Raw genomic sequence first — 21,832 nt, 5'->3', positions numbered from 1 at the left:
TAGCTAGGAGCCTTAGAGTATGCTTGGGCGTTCCACGAGCAACCTCAAGTTCCTTAGTAATTGCAGAGGCACGTCATCCTCCATTTCCTATTATGAGGATGGTTGAAACGTGTCGACACTACTTTCGCATTTCAGTGCAGCACAAAAGGTACTCCCTATCAAATGCACTAATTCAGACAGGCAGGGCGAACACCAATGCAGTGATTCAGATGCACAAAGATCTACCACTACATCATGAATTTTGGTTCTCAGATATCTCTTACCTTTCATAGCGACTCGTAGCTCCAAAAATTGAACTTTCGGTTGAGGGAATTATTCGCAAACGAGATATGTTTATGCGAGCAGCACAACTGGCGTTATATCAAATATACTTTCGATACCCTGGCTATATTCAAGCGTATACAGATCGTTCTTGCCAAACAAATTCTTCTACAGCTGCCTTTGTCATTCCAGAATGAAACCAAATACAAATGTTTAAACTATCTCACACGGCGTCATCAACAACATCAGAGGTTTTTGCAGTAGTGTCTTTGTTACGCTACACAAATTCAATGTATAAAAGGGAGCACTGGGTCATCCTCTGCGACTCCCAGGCAGCTTTGTCCTTACTTAATAGTGACATAAGCAATTCGCAAAATATGGCGTTAGTTTACGAGACACTGAAGGAACTCACAAAAGCAAGCGAAAAAATCACAGAGTAATGTTGCAATGGATACCTTGCCACTGCAATATCCCTTGGAATATTGCAGCAGACAAGGCAGCTGGAAAGGTGCATTTTAATAACGCCATATATGGTCTGTCTCTAACGCAAGACAAATTGCAGCACATACTAAGACAGATCTCAGCCCATGGCTCCAAAGCGACACGGTTTGATCAGAACTCGAAATGTTCAGGTTTACTTCACATTGACCCATCACTTTAATTTAAAATCCTGTCCGCATTAAATACAACCAGAGCCTTTGAAACGCTCATTCACCGTATGCGGCTCGGTACCGCGTACACAAAACACTTTGTACATAAAATTTCAAGAGCTTCAAGTGCGCAATGCATTTGTGGTAACGCTGATGATGTCTAGCATCTTATAGCAGAATGTCCGCGACAAGACACATACAGACAACGCTAGGCACTTGATTTCAGGCACCTCGCAGGCACCTCAACCTCAGGCAAATCTTAAGTCGTTGGCCAACATACTCATTTCAAAGAAGAGCGTTACTGGCCCTTCAAAAATTTCTTGAAGCGAGCAATATTCTCGGAAAGTATTGAGTAGAGAGTTTAAATGTGATAGCGCATTCTATGTTTTTATTTTACCCGATTTTAGCCAATCTAATGCCTGGTTTTTTTTACCTTCATAAGAATTTAATCCGTGATTTCTTATGTGCCCTGATTTCAGTGTATCTAAGTGACCGTACTTTGTGTTTACTTTAGTGCACATATGTGACTGGACTTTTTGTTGCTATGTACCTTAGTTGACTTTCAGTTTTAGTGTGGCATTAGTGTACTTCCATGGCTGGACTTTGTGTTTTTATGATTTGGAGTTGTCTTTCAGTTATAGTTTTACATTAGTGTACTTAGGTTACTGGAATTTGTGATGTTATGATTTCACTATTTTTATTATGACTTATATTTTAATCCCTATATGAAAAGGAGTAGCCGGCGCTAATTAGAGAAAATAGCATCCCCTAAATACCATATAATAAAAAAGAGAGAGAAAAGCTGAGTCTCCTGGAAACCAACTCTTGGCGCCGCCCAGTTCAAGTGTAGCTCAAAAGAAGGTTGCCATGAATTACAATAGACCATTGTTTTCGTTTGTTCAGCGTGAATATATTACGTAAAACATTGTACAACCACGATCTTGATATGATAAGTAGCAGGATACTTACTTTGGGTAGCCAGGGAGGGTCTCGCAGAAGCTGTTGTCCTGAAGGCAAGAAGTGTTGAGCTTGTGCACACTGGGCAGAGGCTTGCGGTGCGGTTGGTTATTGTGGATAGATATGTTCGCGAAGCGAGTCCTGCCCTTGGACGGCGTTACGATTGGCACACAGAGGCACTCCCTGGAGCACGCGAACACGATCGCCACCTGGAAAAGACGAACAGCACCAAATCTTGAGGCACGGCAACATGCTGAACAGGCTGCCTGACGAGGATCAGGGGCGGTTTGGTTATCTGAGGCAGAAGGCGGCCTCCCAACGTTTGGTTCGTGTAAAAGTAAGCCTTTCCACGATTTCGTATGGGCTTGCTTTAGGAAGGACAACACTAACAATGGCGAAGATCCGGCTTGGCAGTGATCAATCGCCTTGTCGAGGGGCTCACCTTTCAGGGCTGTCGAAACGTCACCGATTCCTGTCTTAAAGTCTGACGCAGAATGTTGGCGAAGTCTACCGAACAAGACCCTATCGCTGTCTGGAAAACTGTTTCATTCCTGTTCGCCACTTCCCGCCGCGAAGCTGCAGCCGGCCGCCACACGAGCGCGAGCATGTTTGGTCCTGCCCAAGTACCTTGACCTGCAGGGTTTAGGGCTGGAATGCGTGTCTCATGAGTGTCGCGCGACTATATCTGCCACGAGTGATAATCAAAAAAAAAAAGTACACTTCGCGTAAAAAAATTGAAAAAAGAAGAAACATGAAGTAGCAATACTGAACCATAGCATGATTTCAGTCAGGCTAAACTCAGTCGGGCACTTAATACGGACTGGTTTGCCATTATGGGAAAACCACCCCATAAGGAAGCATATGAGCCAGGGTTTCTCTTCTCTGTTCTAAAGCAGTTCTACTTTATGCGTCTTTCAGTGGCCACCGAACCAAAGCGTCGCTTGTAGATCGGTCGGGTCTGTGTCTCTCTGCTGCTACGCTGCTTCGAGCAATTACCATGGGTACAACCGCGAGTGCCACGAATACAAGAAAGCGTTGCAGAAAGGTGTTGTTGGCCGCAGCGAGTATCGAACGTGTTGACTTAGTGTTGGCGCTGAAGATGAGAGAGAGAGAGAGAGAGAGGTGCCTAATAGTTACATGTATACATAATTTACTGTCTTGTTCGCAACGTTGTGAGAGTAGTGGGGATTTCTAAGAAGGAGCTAAAATGTAAAGCCGAAAGCGAAGGTTGGGGCATAGCCAGTCATGGCAGCTTGCCAGCAAAAACAACGAAACTAAAGAGAGAGAGAGAGAAGAAGAGAGAGAAAACGTAATTTCCCTCGGATCAATCGCTGCGATGCCGGGTTCTGAAGCGCCGCCGGACCTAGCCGCGCGGCCGCATACCACTGGCAGCATTCAGCAGTCCACGATTTAGTAATGATTGCCATAAAGGAGGCCGACCTAGGTCAATACCAGCGACCGATCTCCTCTTTTCTCGCTTCCGAGTAAAAGAGCGCGTAATCAAAAAAGCTGGATTACGGAGTAATGTTTCAAAGAGCGCGCAGCTCCGAGGAAACCGCGCATTGGCACACGCGTTTCCTTTCCATACGCGGCAATCTCTGACATGTGTGCAAGCGTGTGCGCTCTCCGGAGGGGCTTAATGAACTTGGCCAGTGTCGTTACGGGAGAAACGAACACGACAAACGCAAGTATAATGGGGTAACGACTCGCAGCTGAGAAGAAGCAGAATGCGCCCGCCCGCTATGCAAATAATGAGGGCCGTCGTGACCGATATGTCTGCGCTGACGGCAGCGACAAAATTTGTCGTGTTTGCGCCATTAATTTTCACCACGCGTAAACGTCATCTTTTTTGTAGCCACTCGGTGGTTTCTTGATAATGCTCTTATCGATTGCGCAGTGACATTAGCTTATTAGACGTTCTCTGTCTGTGAACCATGCGTTTCCTGCTGCTTTTTTCTCGATGTGTACTCGACAGCCGTCTGCGATGTCCTTTTTTCCTTATGGCCGTGATTGCCTCGCAGCAGGCAGACATTGAGGAACGCCGACGATTGCGCGCCGGCCTTTTCAAGATTGCGTGGAAGTAGTTCACGGACACTCGTATAGTTGTACGACGGGATTTCTTAAGTTACAATTTCTGTGTGATTTCAACGACGAACAGATGGCACGCTTAAGAGTGTCGCGCATCCAGTCGCGCACCAGAACGTTATAAGTTATAAATATGAAGACATACATACGGTATACGTTGTCATCTGAGTTAGTACTTGTGCATGGAACACGCCTATCGCGCATTTATGCTCGAGTATTTCTTAGGCTTGGCTCAGAGGCGCGGGATAATAATAATAATAATATATGGGGTTTTACGTGCCAAAACCACTTTCTGATTATGAGGCACGCCGTAGTGGAGGACTCCGGAAATTTCGACCACCTGGGGTTCTTTAACGTGCACCTAAATCTAAGTACACGGGTGTTTTCGCATTTCGCCCCCATCGAAATGCGGCCGCCGTGGCCGGGATTCGATCCCGCGACCTCGTGCTCAGCAGCCCAACACCCTAGCCACTGAGCAACCGCGGCGGGTGAGGCGCGGGATAAGTGAATGGAAATGAAACGTTAGGGAGTGTTGTACATAAACAGGACATTCCCTACGGTTAGCCCGTAGCTCCAGAAGATTCGATATCAGCCGGATCACGATGATAAAACTCTACCGCTTAAAAAAAATCACGTTGCGCCAAACAGATAGATAAGCTAGCTTTCGGGCACTAATGTTCTCGAAAGGTATTATCTTGGATGGACGTGACGTGATACTGTCATTGTGGGCGCTACACTTGTCTACGCAAAAACGCAGTGGACTGCTATGTTTGTTCACTGCGAGCAGCGCCGAGGCGAAAATCGGCGCTTTTAAAGGGAAACTTTCTTTGCCCCAGAGGAAACTTTCTTCAAGGGATTCACTATATGGCTCCATGCATAATTAGAGGATGTGAGCGGCGTTCGGTTACACCAATGCTATCTGTACTGCGTGGGACAAATCGGAAATCAGGGGACTGTGCGCCTAAGCTTGCCTGAGCAACTGCTGAAGAAAGAGACATTCCTCACTTTAATTTGCGCATTGAGTTATGACCTTCGTAATCTCACTTTCGTGATGCTTGAACTGTTGTTGTCACCGGAAGCACCGGGAGTGTGCCATAACAAAAATCGAGAAGCGACACATCTGCTAGTCAGGATTCCGTCCTGGCGAAAAAAATAAAACGCATGACAGCCTCCGATAATGTTGATTTCCGCTTGACTGTATAGTTATTGCTTGTTTTTCTTTTGTTTTCGTCCCTGTATGCCCCGCTGTTCGACATTTTCATGCAGGATATGGCGAATAAAGCCACTACAACGATGCCCGGCGCGGTTGGAGGCCACGTGCGCGCGCGCGTGCGCAGTTTCACCCAGGCGCGTATCGCGTTTGCGCGTTGCGAAAAGGCTCGGAAATAAACGCAGAGTTTTCCAGGAATAAACAGTGAGAAATTGGAGGCCTAGCACTCGGCAGAGTGTTTAAGCACGACAGCCAATGAGTCTGCATCGGAGCTCCCTTATATATATGCGAGAGTGCCGGCAACCGCTGTCGATCTCTAAGAGTGGCGGAAGCAGTGAAGACTGACTACTGAAGCGGCAGTAGGAAGTGATCTGTCAAGCACTGGAGTTTGTATACGAACTGAAATGTGTAGCATTTTGCTGCGTGAACGACGAGATGGTGGACACTACTAAGCTAAATGCTGAACGTTCTGAGGCCTCTCAGCAGTGGCTGGATTGCAAGACGACGACGAGGATGGAGGAGGAGGAAGACAGGAGCCCTATTATGCCTTTGTGAAATGAATCTGACTTAAATACATTTTTGTTACTTTCATTTATCCACTATATATTACGCAGGACGAGAGCAACGAACAGGAGTATTGCAGTAAAATCTTGTACGACATCGTATACCTTACACATGCGTCAGGATATTTAATACCTCATTCTCATTCCGGCTATGAGATTGTTTTATTTTTTATTGTGATAGCAATTACACGGACGCTCCAGGTGTACTCACCACCTGCCGCCGCTGTCGTGCTGTTCCGATGACGGCGCATGTGCGGCTCGCGCTCGGAGGGTGTTCCAGAGACGCAAAGTGCCGTTTGGCTGCAAAAACGTTGTAGTGAAGCGGACGCAGCTTCATCGCTACGCTCAATAACCTTGGTGGCGGAGCCAGGGCAGCATTCTTCCTTCCGCAGCTGGCGTGAGCGTTGCGCGCACGCAAATTGTTAGCACACTAGCGGGCTCGCATACACAAGCACTAAACGAGCTATCGTTATCTAATATTTCACTGGGCGCTGACTAACGCTGACGGATTGCCCTCATATCGTGCACCATCCAGGTGAGACGCCTGCAGCGCCATGGACGGCGCTGCATTGCGAGACGCCTTATAACTGACACGACGCTGTTCCTTCTGCTGTCGGTTTAAGCTCCGCTGGCCTCCTTGAAGCTCTTGGGTTCAGGGACAGCAGGGCGACGTAAACGTGTCCGCAATAGAGATTAGTTAAAGACGATTGGAGGTTTGGTGGCAGACAAGTAGGCGGACCACAAACAAAGGAGCCGTAAGAAAGCAAAGTTTCCGATAGTGGTTCAGAAAGTTTGATGCTGGGAATTTCGTTAATGTGAGAAAAAAAGAGAGGTAGGACATTAGGCAAAGATAAGAGCTTGGTGACGGAACCCAGCGCCCCGCTTCAAAGAGGGTGGCGCTGAGTTCAAAGAAAGCGTTGCAAAGGGGGTGCTGGGCGCATCCATCCATCTATCATCCATCCATCCATGCGTCCATCCATCGATGGATGGCTGGATGGATGGTAGATGGATGGATCGACCAGCTGTGGCTGCTTAGTGGATATGGTGTTCGGATGCTGAGCACGTGGTCGCAGGATCGGTTCCCGGCCACGGCGGCCGCATTTCGATTGGGGCGAAATGTGAAAACACCCGTGTACTTAGATTTAGGTGCAAGTTAAACAACCTCAGCTGGTCCAAATTATTCCGGACTCCCCCGCTACGGCGTGCTTCATAATCAGATCGTGGATTTGGCAAGTAAAACCCCATAATTTAATTTTTATGTAATCCAGTCCTCCATCCATCCATTCATATAGCAGTTGTCTTACGTGCCTGCGTCGCGCTAACATGTCGCAGTCGCTTATATTTAGAACACCTTCAACATTGAATCTTGATATCGCCGGTAATGCCTCACCCTTTATTTTTATTTGAAGCTTTATTTTTTTATAGGTGGCAGAAGGTCAGTGGAATTGTAGTAGTAGTAGGCTAGCAGGCAGAAGGCAGGAGAATTTGACTTGTTCTAACTTACGCAATTTGCATACGCATGTTACAGGGTCCCTCACCAAACCCCACAGCAAATTTTGGTTATATGCTGAAAGTTATTACGTGTCCTCTAGGGAGTGTTGTGCCGCAAAAAAAAAAATTCAGATCGGTTCATTAATAGCCGAGATATAGATATTTCAGTGCCGCGAACCCATGATTTCACAGGGCGAGCTCCACTGCATAGCGAGACACTCTCTCCACTCACCCTGTCTAGCCTCCACAAGGGAAATTCCTTCCCTGCGTTCTCCCATACCGGACCTCGAGGATGGCGTGACGCCTGCGTCGCGGCACCGCCTTCGTTTTTTTTTTTTTTTTTGCCTGACTTATTTTTTTTCCATTATTACTTTTGCGGCGCTGCGCATTTCCGCTGACGGCATTGCGCGCGAGCTGTCGTGATGTCTTGTTTCGCGTAGCGCGCGACTTTCCGCGCTGTGCACAAGGACACATGACTAACGGTATAATTCAGCGCTACACAAATACTGAGGCAGAACAAGCGGATCGCAGAGCATGATCACGGCGCTGGAAGACGGTAGAAAGTGGCATAGTTTCGGTACCTGCGCACGTGACTGCACGACCGTGGGAACAAGCAGACGAAGCGAAAGTACATCTCTCTTGCTTCGATGCAAAGTAAAACAAAAAAAAAAAACATGCAGACATTCAGTTTATGTGGTTTATCCCTTCTCTAAACTTCAGTTCGTCAATTCAAGCAACAGATCACACAAATAACAGATGTTGCCTTGAATAATTCTCCAAGTCACGTGTCACCACGAGCGACGTCGCACTGCGCACCCGACTACGTAGGCGTAGGGACGCGACTACGTCACCGTCCGGCTTGGAGCGCGGTCGCCGCGAGAGAAAGGGAAAATGGCATTCCGATTGAAATTTCAGACCTTTACGCGGCGCGTAGCGATGTAATTCTTTGCAAACAGGATCGTTATCGCGCATTGTATGCTCTGCGCTTGTCAGCTCAAAATGGTCAGACCTGTTGAGGGGCCCTTTAAGCTCTATAAGTGCGTCAAACCCGAATAAACCCGCGCTACTAGGGTGCGCTAGCGAATAACGTTGCTGTTTCTAATTACCGGTCCGGCCCCGGCCAGCTCAGGCCACGCTATCTAATCTGCGGCACGCATAGATACGCGTGTATCTCAGGGCCAGAGCGAATTAGCCTACTCACACAAATCTGGCAGGTGGCGGGGACGGTAATAGTAACTTTTATACGATCCAGATATGCTAAAACAAAGCCAAGCGAGCACTTCGGCGTGCTATGTGAAACCATCTCGATCGATAACTTACGCAGGCGTCTCGAAACGTCAGCGAACCGTGTGGAGGCTTATAACACGTCATGGTGATTGATGCCATATCACGAAATGCTGCAGTTTGAAATGTTCCGTCTCATGGTTTTCAAATCGATACAAAAATAATTACTCGGAACTTGCTCCAAAAAAACTTGGTCTGAGGCATCTAAACTGCATATGGCCGCGCATCGTTATAACGTTCATTATTCGTATCTTCGACTAATATTCAAGTCATCATGGCAAGCGTTCGTTTCGGGATGGTGGCGGGAAAAGACGATGTGGACAAAGCTGCAGACCACAACAGTAAACGTACCATTCGCTGCCAAAGGGCGCTTTTGGCTTTTCCTCCCGCAACAACATAGAGAATTCTTGAAGAATGCGGTGGTTTCACTAAGGCGCGCTTAGCCGAAAAGTTATTGCGCAATATACGCAATTCCTTAGCTGAGAAGTTATTGCGGTATATGAGCGCACCCCCAGCAGCGGCGCATTTAGGTTGCAGCGTGGAATGAGAGCGAGAAGGTGACAAAATCTCGTATTCTCAGTTGCGCAGTCAATAATACATTATAACAGCTCATCAAACGCCTGTGAGGCTATATGCTTTGACCGCAAATCACTGATGTTCGCTCTTTGGCGGCTTCTTTTACCAGACACCTGGTACTAGACCACGGGACAGGCCCGCCGTATATAAAGCGCAGGTCCAGCCCACCAGACCCGGCCCGGGACCACCGGATTAACTCAGTCTACACGCCTTCAAAATGTAATTCTTCAGGTAGTGTGTCGAAAGACATTACAATAAAACTGCAGTGACAATAAACCATTGCGAAAAAACGTTTCCCGACAGACCACGTGTACAGATAACATGAAAAGGCTGACAGAAGCAAAACATGGGTGAAAAAAGTTGCCGTTTCGCCCGATGGCGAACCATCGATTGCGATAGTAAATTAGTCCACAGTTATACAAATTAAGGATAGTAGTTTTATTGGCCGTATCCACTTAGGAACATTGGTCTACTAACTGAATTAACAATTATGGTGACAGCCCACATAGGCAAGCATTAACACATCACACTCGATGACCGCGGACACTCGCTGTCAAAATGCTGGCTCACGTGAGCAAGCGCGGAGGCAGCCGCGAGCGAAGCGACCTTCGCGCTGTCCATCGGTTCAACGCAAACAGCGCTGAGAAAACAGCACGCACAAAGGTATGAGCCGTCTCCAGATCGCTTTGAAGATACGGCGCGCGAGACTGCGCGCCGCCGCGCTAGGAACGCAGTTGCTGGCGATGTAGAAGCCACCCTCCCTCCTTCTCGCGCTGCCTCCTCACTTTCCTCCATTTCGCGCGCGAGATTGAACCGCAATCCTCAGTTCCCCTTGCCCCGGGCGCGAAATACGCAGTTGCTGCCGGAGCCCAACTACACCCCCTCCCTCTCTTCCTCCATCTCAGCCTCCCCCCCCACCGGCCTTTCTCTCGACGGAAGACGGCGCGCGCCGTTCGCCCGCCGTAGTATTCCTGTATATAGCATATACAGGAACACTAGCCCGCCGCCTTTCGCGACTCTCTCGCACGCGCCAGATTGAGCCCCGGTCGTCGGCTCCCCTCGCCTGCTTTCACTCGCACATAGAGCGTACGGCGCGCGGTGACGGTGGTGTCGCCCTTGGAAATCATACGGAACATCGTGGTGACGGCTACGCCGACGGCACGACAAAAAATGCGCCTGGAGTGTCCATATAATTGCTATCGCAACAAAATTTCGGGCAAGGCTTTTTATTTAAAAACCTTGTATTACAACACATTGTGCTGTAAGCCCCTGGGATTATACACAATAATAGTAAAAACGTGACAGTTTCGACCAAAGACGAAGGACTGGTAGCAACAACAAGGTTTAGCGCGGCACGGTAGCTCCTCGCATGGTGTTCTAATAGGCGGAGCCGGCACGGCGCGACGCAGCACGCGAGACAACTGGCAGCTGTGCAGCAGGAACAGCGCGCTGGTAGTTATACGGGGTGTGTCACAACGCTGGCGCGATGAGGAATGTCGGCGACGGCGTTACTGGGGTCTTACCTCGGTGGTACACGAGATGTGAGCGGCTCAAATCCGGGGTTTGGCCACGCTGGAGATTTAGCTTGACGCTTGCTGTCAGTTCCGCTCGGACCAGTAGGGATACTATAATGTGTGTCTGCACGCAATGCTGATGTCAACAGCGGAACACATGACGATGCATGCCCTGGCTCCGGCAGAGCCGATTGAGCGGAGAGTGATGGTGATCCATTTTTTTTGCACAGCGCGGAACATTATCGAAAGCCAGCTATATGTGTATATCCCGGTCTCATATCCTGAGTGAGGGTGACTTGGTTTCAAGGCGGAGATTTGGGCAGGTTGGTTATGCATTACGAAATGTTTTTTTTCCTTTCTTTTGCGCTAGAAGACGCGCACAAAGAAAAGGGGGGGGGGGGGGGGGAGAAGCACAGGACAAACGAACTTGGCTTCGACGCTTTTGTAGCAAAAGCTATTCGAACACCTCCGTATATATTCCTGCTAACCATCCACGAGCCCGCGCCACGCATCATGCATCATGCATCATCAGCCTGGTTATGCCCACTGCAGGGCAAAGGCCTCTCCCATACTTCTCCAACTACCCCGGTCATGTACTAATTGTGGCCATGTTTTCCCTGCAAACTTCTTAATCTCATCCGCCCACCTAACTTTCTGCCGCCCTCTGCTACGCTTTCCTTCCCTTGGAATCCATTCCGTAACTCTTAATGACCATCGGTTATCTTCCCTCCCCATTACGTGTCCTGCCCATGCCCATTTCTTTTTCTTGATTTCAACTAAGATATCATCAACTCGCGTTTGTTCCCTCACCCAATCTGCTCTTTTCTTGTCCTTTAACGTTATACCAATCATTCTTCTTTCCATAGCTCGTTGCGTCGTCCTCAATTTAAGTAGAACCCTTTTCGTAAGCCTCCAGGTTTCTGCCCCGTACGTGAGTACTGGTAAGACGCAGCTGTTATAAACTTTTCTCTTGAGGGATAATGGCAACCTGCTGTTCATGATCTGAGAATGCCTGCCAAACGCACCCCAGCCCATTCTTATTCTTCTGAATATTTCAGTCTCATGATCCGGATCCGCAGTCCCTACCTGTCCTAAGTAGATGTATTCCCTTACCACTTCCAGTGCCTCACTACCTATTGTAAACTGCTGTTCCCTTCCGAGACTGTTAAACATTACTTTAGTTTTCTGCAGATTAATTTTTAGACCCACCCTTCGGCTTTGCCTCTCCAGGTCAGTGAGCATGCATTGCAGTTGGTCCCCTGAGTTACTAAGCAAGGCAATATCATCAGCGAATCGCAAGTTACTAAGGTATTCTCCATTAACTCTTATCCCCAATTCTTCCCAATCCAGGTCTCTGAATACCTCCTGTAAACACGCTGTGAATAGCATCGGAGAGATCGTATCTCCCAGCCTGACGCCTTTCTTTATTGGGATTTTGTTGCTTTCTTTATGGAGGACTACGGTGGCTGTGGAGCCGCTATAGATATCTTTCAGTATTTTTACATACGGCTCGTCTACACCCTGATTACGCAATGCCTCCATGACTGCTGAGGTTTCGACTGAATCAAACGCTTTCTCGTAATCAATGAAAGCTATGTATAAAGGTTGGTTATATTCCGCACATTTTTGTATCACCTGATTGATAGTGTGAATATGGTATATTGTTGAGTAGCCTTTACGGAATCCTGCCTGGTACTTTGGTTGACAGAAGTCTAAGGTGTTCCTGATTCTATTTGCAATTACCTTAGTAAATACTTTGTAGACAACGGACAGTAAACTGATCGGTCTATAATTTTTCAAGTCTTTGGCGTCCCCTTTCTTATGGATTAGGATTATGTTAGTGTTTTTCCAAGATTCCGGTACGCCCGAAGTCATGAGGCATTGCGTATACAGGGTGGCCAGTTTCTCTAGAACAATCTGCCCACCATCCTTCAACAAATCTGCTGTTACCTGATCCTCCCCACCTGCCTTCCCCCTTTGCATAGCTCCCAAGGCTTTCTTTACTTCTTCCGGTGTTACCTGTGGGATTTCGAATTCCTCTAGACTATTCTCTCTTCCATTATCGTCGTGGGTGCCACTGGTACTGTATAAATCTCTATAGAACTCCTCAGCCACTTCAACTATCTCATCCATATTAGTAATGATATTGCCGGCTTTGTCTCTTAACGCATACGTCTGATTCTTGCCAATTCCTAGTTTCTTCTTCACTGCTTTTAGGCTTCCTCCGTTCCTGAGAGCATGTTCAATTCTATCCATATTATACTTCCTTATGTCAGCTGTCTTACGCTTGTTGATTAACTTCGAAAGTTCTCGAAACTTCGAAACGCATTCTCGCCCATACTGAGGCAGCACGACGGCGGCGACACGAGCGCCCCTTCGGTGTCGTAATTGCCATCGCAATGAAATAGTTCTCATAAATTGTTCTTGCAGCAAGAAAAAAAAAAGTTTATAATAGGTGGAAAAGCGGCTGAAAGTTCAAACACGCATACGCTAACTTGATCGAGTACGGAAATAATGAAGATGGGGGAAATGCACTGCACATACCAACGTTGCCGATCCCATGATTACCCTTCTCATACATAAATTTAAGGCACACGAAGAACATTGCGAATGCTGTTAAGGTGGAGGCCATCTTTGTGTACTGCCGCGACCATAAAGTAGTCTTCAATGCGGTGTGCAATGAGTAAAAAAGCGGTAAAATGACGCACTCGCAATAACGTTGTCGTATCGAGAGCAATAAAATAGTGCAATCGCTAAAGCGTGAGAACGTGCCACCGTATCAAGAGAGCTATCTAGAGTAACGTTTTTTTTTTCTTTTGCGAGAACCAAGTTTGCTTTTGTAGGAACAAAAAGAACACTTTTTTATTTTGTTTGCTATGGTAATTAGGAGCCAGTTTTTCTCAGTTGCCATTCGAGCTTAGCACACAATGGCTAGGATCTATGCAGAGCGCTCGCGTGCGCTCGAAGCTCATCAGGGAACGGGCCTGTGCCCGGCCTGGGCCCGCGGCAACAAGTCCGAGCTCGGCTCAGACCCGAGGGCATCAGGCCCAGGACCGGCCCGTGCACTGCTCTCTTTGCTTCGGCGCCGACAAGATCAAGCACGGTCGCCCGTTCGCTACGCCGTGAGAGAAATGGCTTACGAACGACAGTAAAATATGGCTCGCTGTTCAGAAGCCGTACGCTAGCAGAAGTGAACGGTCACACGAGGCAAGCGTTTCCATAGCGGCCTCGAGGAATGTGTGGCTAGAGCGAAAGAGGGACTTGTCGGAAAAAGGTGCGCCAGGAAAGAAAGCTCAATAAGAGGACATTCATCCCTCTCATGCGTTCTCGGCATAATCGTGTCGCGCGTACACTTAAAACTGAATTAGCCGACCGCTACACCTACCGAGCGCTGGAAACCTACATAGCTATTCAACACCTAGCAGACGTACACTGGAGAGACAAAGACACATACTAAAAACTATCAAGTGATTCACTTCACCAGTGATAATCATTGACTAGCTGCTCATTAGGCTTTGAAAAAGAAAATGTTTTTGAGGCACGGCCCGGGCAGAGTGCTAGGAATTATAATGTGGTGTCTTTTGTTACGTGACCAACCCACATTTTACCGTTGACTACAGTCCAAGAGAACAGATTATGCGCCGAATTAAGCTGTACCGCAGAACCCGCGTCGCCCAAGCCTGCGTTATACGTTCCAGCTTTAATGTGTCGCAAGGATTACAAGCAGCCTAGTTTGATGCCTTTTCGCACATCGTATTCAATGCCGCATACCTGCATGAAACAGCAAGATGAGCGACTTTGAATAATGTCATATTCACCACATGGATTTTCCAAGAATTTCTAAACGCAACTTCAGTTGTGTGCGACGGATAGTAATTAGCCGAGGGATAATTTTATTTTTCTATTTGAAGAACAAGTGCAAGAACAGCCAGCGTACACCGCTTGCAGGAAATGGAGGGAGGTTGCTTTTATAATGCGACGTCTAAGTGTGGTCATATTTATCAATAAACTCCATATTTTTTTGACGAGAGGAGAAAAATGTGATAGGGATATCGATTGGACATACTGAAAGAAACATGTGATGTCATTCCGCTGACGCCTAATGTCAGCCTCGGATTGAGAATAAACTTCCTTAAGCAATCAAAAGACGGTGTTGGCTGTCGTATGAAAAGCAGGCAACACAAGAATATCTGTGTTGCCTGCTTTTCCAATTGCTTATTTTTTCACTTTGCAGTAAACAAAAAGAAGGTCGAACGGTGCGTTTAGGAGCGTCGTGAGTACGCACTTCGGCACGGATAATTCTGTGAGTTGCAAAAATAACTTTGCTTTAACCAATAGAAATCGAGACCTTAAGTGAGTTCATTCAGCAAAGTTCATGGAAACATGCTAAAGGCCGATCATCCTGCTCCAATGTATCTACCATCTGTTTCATTGAACTAAAGCATCATCCATCGCGATACTACACGTCCGTATTCTATTAGGTTGTGTAACGGCACACTGACATTGCTCGTCAAAGGAACAGCGAGTATCAAATAGCGGAACGCAAGAGGTCACTGGAGAGCACATGTAAGTACCGGTAATTGACGTCCTACCAAGTCAGGCGCATCAGATTTTTTTTTAACGATTGAAGTTTCATTTTTACGATAACAGTTTGCACCGATGAACGATCGATGTCATTTCAAGCTCCTTTGTGATGTAACCTAGCATTAGGGCCCTCGGACCAACTCTGACATTTTTTTTTTACACGGTGCAATTGAACACGCTCATCGTCTATACCGTGATCAGCGTCTTCGGCGAATGCGAAAGCGCTAGCGCTGTGGGGAGGACACAAATTCAAAACACAAATCCATGCTGCTATTCTGGCCTTTCCGGTGGCTCCTTCGGGTGCCGTGATGCCAGCATCGTGCTCCACGTGACGGCACGAGGGTAAAGGTTGTCGATTGGTCGGACTACAAAGGACGACAGCGCCGACGCGACGAGAGCCGACCGTGTGTTCCGAGAATGGAGGGGAGCTCGCCCATTCTGAAGCACTGCACTTTTTACTGAATCGCACGTGAAATGCGAAGGTTGTGGGATCGTTCCCCACTTGCGGCAAGTTGTTTTTTCATCCACTTTCATTACCATTAATTTATCGTTTTTTTATTTCATTTAATAAGCACAAGTAATTTTCCCTATGTTGTCCTTGGTGTCAGTGTGTGTTGGCTTCTTATGACTAATGAAAATCGGGCCCCTCGGTTAACCCGCTTTCTTCTCGTTTATTACATAACGAGGGTCTCGAATCCGGCAACATTGATGCCTTCAGGTAGCATGTATGGGTTTATTGACCGGTTGCCTTCACCCAAAAAAATCCCTTTCTCCTGACGCCTGTGGCGGAAAGGATGTTCCACATCCGCCGCCAAGGTCTGTGAGTGGTGGCGCTGGCTAACACTTCCAGGGTTCTATACTAGGAAACATAAGTACCCGAGAAGGTGGATGGGGAAACGGCGCCACGGCAGCTCAATTGGTAGAGCATCGCACCCGAAATTCGAAGGTTGTGGGATCGTTCCCCACCTGCGGCAAGTTGTTTTTTCATCCACTTTCTTTACCATTAATTTACCGTTTCCTTATTTCATTTATTAGGCACAAGTAATTTCCCCTATGTGGTCCTTGGTGTCAGTGTGTGTTGGCTTCTTATGATATGACTTATGAAAAGGCTATGTGATATGTAATCCTGTACCCTGTATGTTGTAAGCTAGACCCTTTCAAGAACAATGTGAGCGAGAAGAATATATTTAACGGTATCCAAGGGACTCGATTTTTTTTCTTTGTTATAGACACACGCAGAGCATAAAGGCACAGGAAGGATTGGGGAAATTAATTGTTATGCTTAATTGAAAGGGATAATTAATAGAAAAATTACGAAGCAAGAAAATGACAGTGGATGAAGAGAGAACTGGCCGCAGGTGCGAGCCGAGCCCACATCTTCCGCATTAAGCGTGCGATGCTTTACTCATTAAGAAGACGCTAATAATAATAATAAAAAGCTAAGTCCATTGGCTCTTTTTAAATACAATACAGTAGAAATTTGCCGATATGGAATTAACTAGGCCCGATAAGACGGTGTCCAATTCCAGGACGTCATAACGAGATGGTTCTGAAGCTTCAAGGCAGGCCATCCGTCTTTTATTTTTGCGCTTTTTCTGGCTAATCAAACCTTTTTTTCACGATCAGAGCAGCCTTTTTTTTTGGTATTGTAGGAAAGTAATTTATTAGTAATTTCTCTTTTGTGTCCCTTTACGCTACCGCGGTGTTCGCCCTCCCATCCCCTTAGGGATAGGTGCAGGTGTACAAAATTCGCCCTAGGTGTGTTGGCCAGCGCAACTCGCAGCCGTAGCGGTGGATGTGGAACATCGTTTCAGTCGAGGGCCTCACGTGGTACGTGAGCCTACGTATAGGCAAATGGCCAATTAGCCCTCGTATATGCTACTATGTGGCATCGAGACTGCCAAATTCGAGGATAATATGTGTATATATATATATATATATATATATATATATATATATATATTATCCTCGAATTTGGCAGTCTCGATGCCACAAGGTAGCATATACGAGGGCTAATTGGCCATTTGCCTATATATATGATCGCGCCGGTAATGCATATTTCGCTATACTTTAATAAACTACCTCTTAGTGTTTTGTACACGAAGGTGGTGTAAAAACTGAGAAAAAGAACGTTTTGCGATGTCTTCATCTGTAGCCTCGTGTTATGTACAGCTATACTGCGTGCCGACCCCAGCACTGTGCCGAATTTAGGAGTGTTTGGCAGGATAAAGGGCAGCGATCACAGGTTAGTGAGGCCAAGGATTGCTCACAATCTGAAATGAGAAATAGTAAATTATTGTCATGAGAGGAGAATAGGCCAACCCAGAAGCAATCAAAGTGAAAGCAAATGAAGTCCGGCTCGCACTAGCAAACAAATGTGCGGCCTTAGCACCGGAAGGTGGAAGGAAGGAAGGAAAACTTTATTTGGTCCTGCAAGTAGTGATAATTAACCACTAAGCGGGCCGCTCCCACGTCCGGACCGGAAGGCCAAGCCTCACGGCCACGTCGTGAGCCTGCTGGACAGCCCAGAATTGTTCATCCAGGTCCGGGCTGCGAAGTGCAGCCTCCCACCTGGACGCATCCTTGATCGCCGAGTCTTCAATTCTTTCGCAAGACCAGAGCATGTATTCGAGCGTGGCTAAAGCACCACAATCTTGGCAATAAGGCTCTGTATACGTCTCCGGATAAAACACGTTCAGTCTCCGTGGGCAAGGATAAGTACCAGTCTGTAGTAAGCGTAATGTAAGTGCCTGAGCCCTGTTTAGTTTAGGATGTGGCAAACTGTAAACCCTGCGATTAAGAAGGTAATACTTCGTGATTTCATTGTATGTGGAAGGGGAGTCTCTGTTCTCGGGGAGTACCGCCACGTTGTTGCGCGGGGCAGAGCGGAGGGTAAGATCTCGCGCTGCCTCATGAGCTTGAGATTGGAGGGGCTCCCTCGATCATCTCAAGGTGAGCAGGGAACCAACATAAGTAGTGTTGAGAGATCTCACATGTCTGCATAATTTTAAGAGCAACCTTAGCCACCGAGCCCTTCTCAAAGGCCCTAACAGCCGACTTTGAGACGCTATATACAAAAGGCCTGCGCCTGTCAACCAGGGCGAGCGCAATAGCCGCTTGCTCCGCGACCTCTGGCCTATCAGTCCGAACGGTAGTAGCGTTAACGACACTGCCCTCATTGTCCACGACAACTATGGTAAACACCTTTCTCTCCTCGTTAAAAGAAGCATCGACGAAGCCAACCTTCTGATTCTCATCACGAATGAGTCTCAGCAGGCAAGCTCCCCTGGCCTTTCTTCTACAAACATTTCGCTCCGGATGCATGTTCCTGGGAACAGGCTTGACGTGATACCAATTACGGACCTTCAAGGAAATACCGACATGAAGCTGCGAAATCTTCTCCTGAGGAACACCTAACCCTCTCAGAATCTGCCGACCCGTGCTAGTCGTAGAGAGACGCACCATCTGCGACTTCTCCAGCTGGGAATTCATAATACCTTGGATGAGAACCGGAAGGTGGAGACAGTATAGAAATAACGAATGAGACCATAACCAAACTAATTCCAGATGCTGCAGTTGCAGTTGGAAGTAAGGGACTCCAGAAACAAAGAAAAAGAGACAACGCATAAACGTTGGCAAATCGAGAGATCATATACAAATGGCTGAAGTGTCAAAGCTGATGAAAAAGAAGAAATTAAGTGATATTTCAAAATTATCACAACAAAACCATTGAGGAAGCAGTAAAAACAAATGGGGACACATGAAATCAGTCAGAAAGAAAGTTGGCATTGAAAAGAACAAGATGTATGTAGTGAAAAATAAGTAGGGCGATGGATTCAGCAGTTTCGATGATATAGTCAAAAGAGCAGAGGAATTCTATACTAAACTGCACAGTAGCCAATGCAGCCAAGTAAGCTTGATTGAAAGTAGCAACACGCAGGGCACAGAAATTTCATGAGCAACTTGCGGTGAGGTTAGAAAGGCTTTGCAACATATATGTGAGAAAGTGGCAGGAGACTATAGGATAACAGCTGATTTGTTAAAAGCTAGAGGGAATATTATACCCGAAACGCTCGAACCCCTTTATTCGCAATGTTTCAAGACTTCACGAGTACCAGATAAATGAAAGACTAGCAACATTAAACTAATTTGTAGGAAGGCCGACGTTCAAGAATTGAAGTATTGTAGGTCCATTACCCTGCTTTCGGCATTGCGCAAAATGTTCATCAAGGTAATTTACATAAGGTGGTGTCCAAACCCGACGACTATGACGGATTTCCAGCTACTAAAACTGCTTCCGTCGGATTCAACCAGCCAAAGCACATCCATTAAGATTCGCATTTTAAATCCAGAGGGCGCTACCCTATGGGACGTGGATTTAGACGCCACCTATAGAATCAGGACAACACTTGACTTCATCCAAGCTAGAGAACGGGCTGGTTTCAGGAAGGTGTATTCTGAGATGGATTTATGTCCGCAGTCAATTAATTGAGAAGTCTGCGAAAATGAACGAATCTTTTACATGGCTTTCATAAATTACGGAAGGACGTTCGATTCAGTGGAGATAAGAGTAGTCATGGAGGCATTCCATAATCAAGGAGCACAGGAAGCGGTGCGTGAATATCTTAGCACACATTTAGAAAGACTCCGCATTTACTTTTATTATTAACTATAAAAGCAGAAAAATACAAATCGAGAAGGGTTTCAGGTGAGGAGTCTCTCCAATGTAATTCACTACATGACTCGAAGAAGTATTCAAATTGTTAGGCTAGGAAGGATTATTAGTGAGGATCAACATGGAACATCTCAAAAACCTGTAGTTGGCCAATGACACTGTTCTGTTCAGCAAAGAAGGAGGTGACCTACAGCACATTATAGAGGATCTTAGCCAATAAAATGTAAGAGCGAGTTTAGAATATTGATATGCAGAAGAATAAAATAATGTTCAATAGCATGGCAAGAGAAGAGAATTCGGGATTGACAGTCGGTCCCTAAAATTTGTGCAAGGGTACGCTTATCTACGTTAATTACACAGGAGACCCTGATTCTAAGAAGAACATTTACAGATGAATAAGAATGGGTTGAAGCGCATACGACAGGCTTTACCAGATCATGACCGGCAGCTTACAGCTATCCTTGAAAAAAAAAATTGTGCAATCATTGCATTCTACCGATACTAAGATATGGGGTAGAAACTTGGATGTTAACAAAGAAGCTTGAGAAAATGTCAAGGACCACACAATGAATGACGAAAAAAAAAGGCAAGCGTAGCTTTAAGAGACAAAAATACAGCGGGGTGGATTAGAGAGCAAACAGGGGTAGCCGATACTCTGTAGTTGAGATTAAGAAGAAACAAACCTAAATGGTCTAATATAGTTACAGAAGGGGTGCGAATAGAAAGTAAGCATAGCCGGGGATGGCAGAAAACTAAGCCGTGCGATTAGAAAATGTCTAGGCATAAGATGTTGTCAGCTGGCGCAAAAAAGAGATAATTGGAGATCGACGGGAGAGGCTTTCGTCCTGCAGTGAACATAAATATACGATATGTGTAGGGAAGTTTTTATTGTGAGTGATACGTTTCCTGTTCTGTTTGCCCTTTGCACACATGTTGTGTGACGGTTCTAGAAGGATTGCATCTATTTACACTTGAGTATTTCTTCTGCACACCGTACAAACACGGATGTTCGAAGGAATATGCAAGGCTTGAAGAGGTAAATAGTGGTAGAACCGTGTGCTTTGTTAGTATCTATAACAACGCCTGCAAATGATGGTTATTAGATTTTTTGTACATTACGTGTATGCATTTTCTGTTTTCTTGCACTATGTATTAGTTATCGCTTGATTTGCTTGCGTGCTGCCAGGCGCAGCGCTTGAAACCCTATGTGGTTTTTGGCAGGCCCGTGTGTCGCAGCAGCTACATTTATTATTATTATTGTTATTATTATTATTATCGATGTTAAGCACCGCAACAGTACATGACGGCAATTATGTGGGTCAAGGTGCAAACTGTGCTCGCGCACGAGCCGCTGCGCGCGTGTTATTTTTCGATGCCGCGTCGCGCAGAGTGGAAGCAGTGCCGCTCGCTCTGTCAAGACTCGTTCGGCGTCTGGTTTTGGGAGACGGGCCCAGTCCCGCGTGCCACGCATAGCTCAAGGGGGGTGGGGGGGATGCCGACACAAAGGAGGCGCGGGGCCGATGCGCTCGATGTCAGTGCACCCACGCCCCACGAACACGGCATTTTACTAAACGCGAAGAGACAAAAAGGTCGCTGCCGATGGCGGCTGAAGAACGTGGCAAGCCGAAAAAGTACCGCGAGAAAACAAGGCGCACATCTCTCTCTCCCCAAGGTGCTAGTCGGAGGCCTCGCGCTCGTCGACAAGTTAATTACTGTCACGTCCACGGAGACTCCCGCTGATAACTGAATCTCACAGCACGGCGGGGGGTCGCGCGAATCCAGAGGATATCGCGGCGCATCTCGCATCGGCGAATTACAAAGCCGATCGAAAGGAAGCGCGCTGATTGCGGCCTGTCGGGCGAAAAAACGGCTCGAGTCACTTGCCTCTTCTCTCTCTCTCTTACTCGACGCTCTGTTTGCCTCCTGCGTGCCAGCGCCAAAGCGCCGGCGCAGGGCTGCAGCATCGCGAACGCTTAGCGCAA

General features: G+C 46.9%; 1 protein-coding gene across 1 annotated transcript in view; it reads right to left on the bottom strand.

Annotated features, from left to right (window-relative positions):
- LOC126548181 (uncharacterized) overlaps positions 1-21,832 on the bottom strand; it is a 146,704-nt gene that overhangs the window by 65,306 nt on the left and 59,566 nt on the right. Inside the window, exon 2 of the mRNA XM_050196318.2 lies at positions 1,881-2,077. Within this exon, the coding sequence (XP_050052275.1) occupies positions 1,881-2,077 (197 nt within the window). The remainder of the gene's footprint in view (positions 1-1,880; positions 2,078-21,832) is intronic.

Source organism: Dermacentor andersoni, chromosome 1 (genome assembly GCF_023375885.2).
Source record: "Dermacentor andersoni chromosome 1, qqDerAnde1_hic_scaffold, whole genome shotgun sequence".
In the NCBI taxonomy this organism is placed as follows: domain Eukaryota; kingdom Metazoa; phylum Arthropoda; class Arachnida; order Ixodida; family Ixodidae; genus Dermacentor; species Dermacentor andersoni.
Note: the sequence above shows the minus strand (reverse complement) of the source record. Positions and strands in the feature narration are given on the sequence as shown.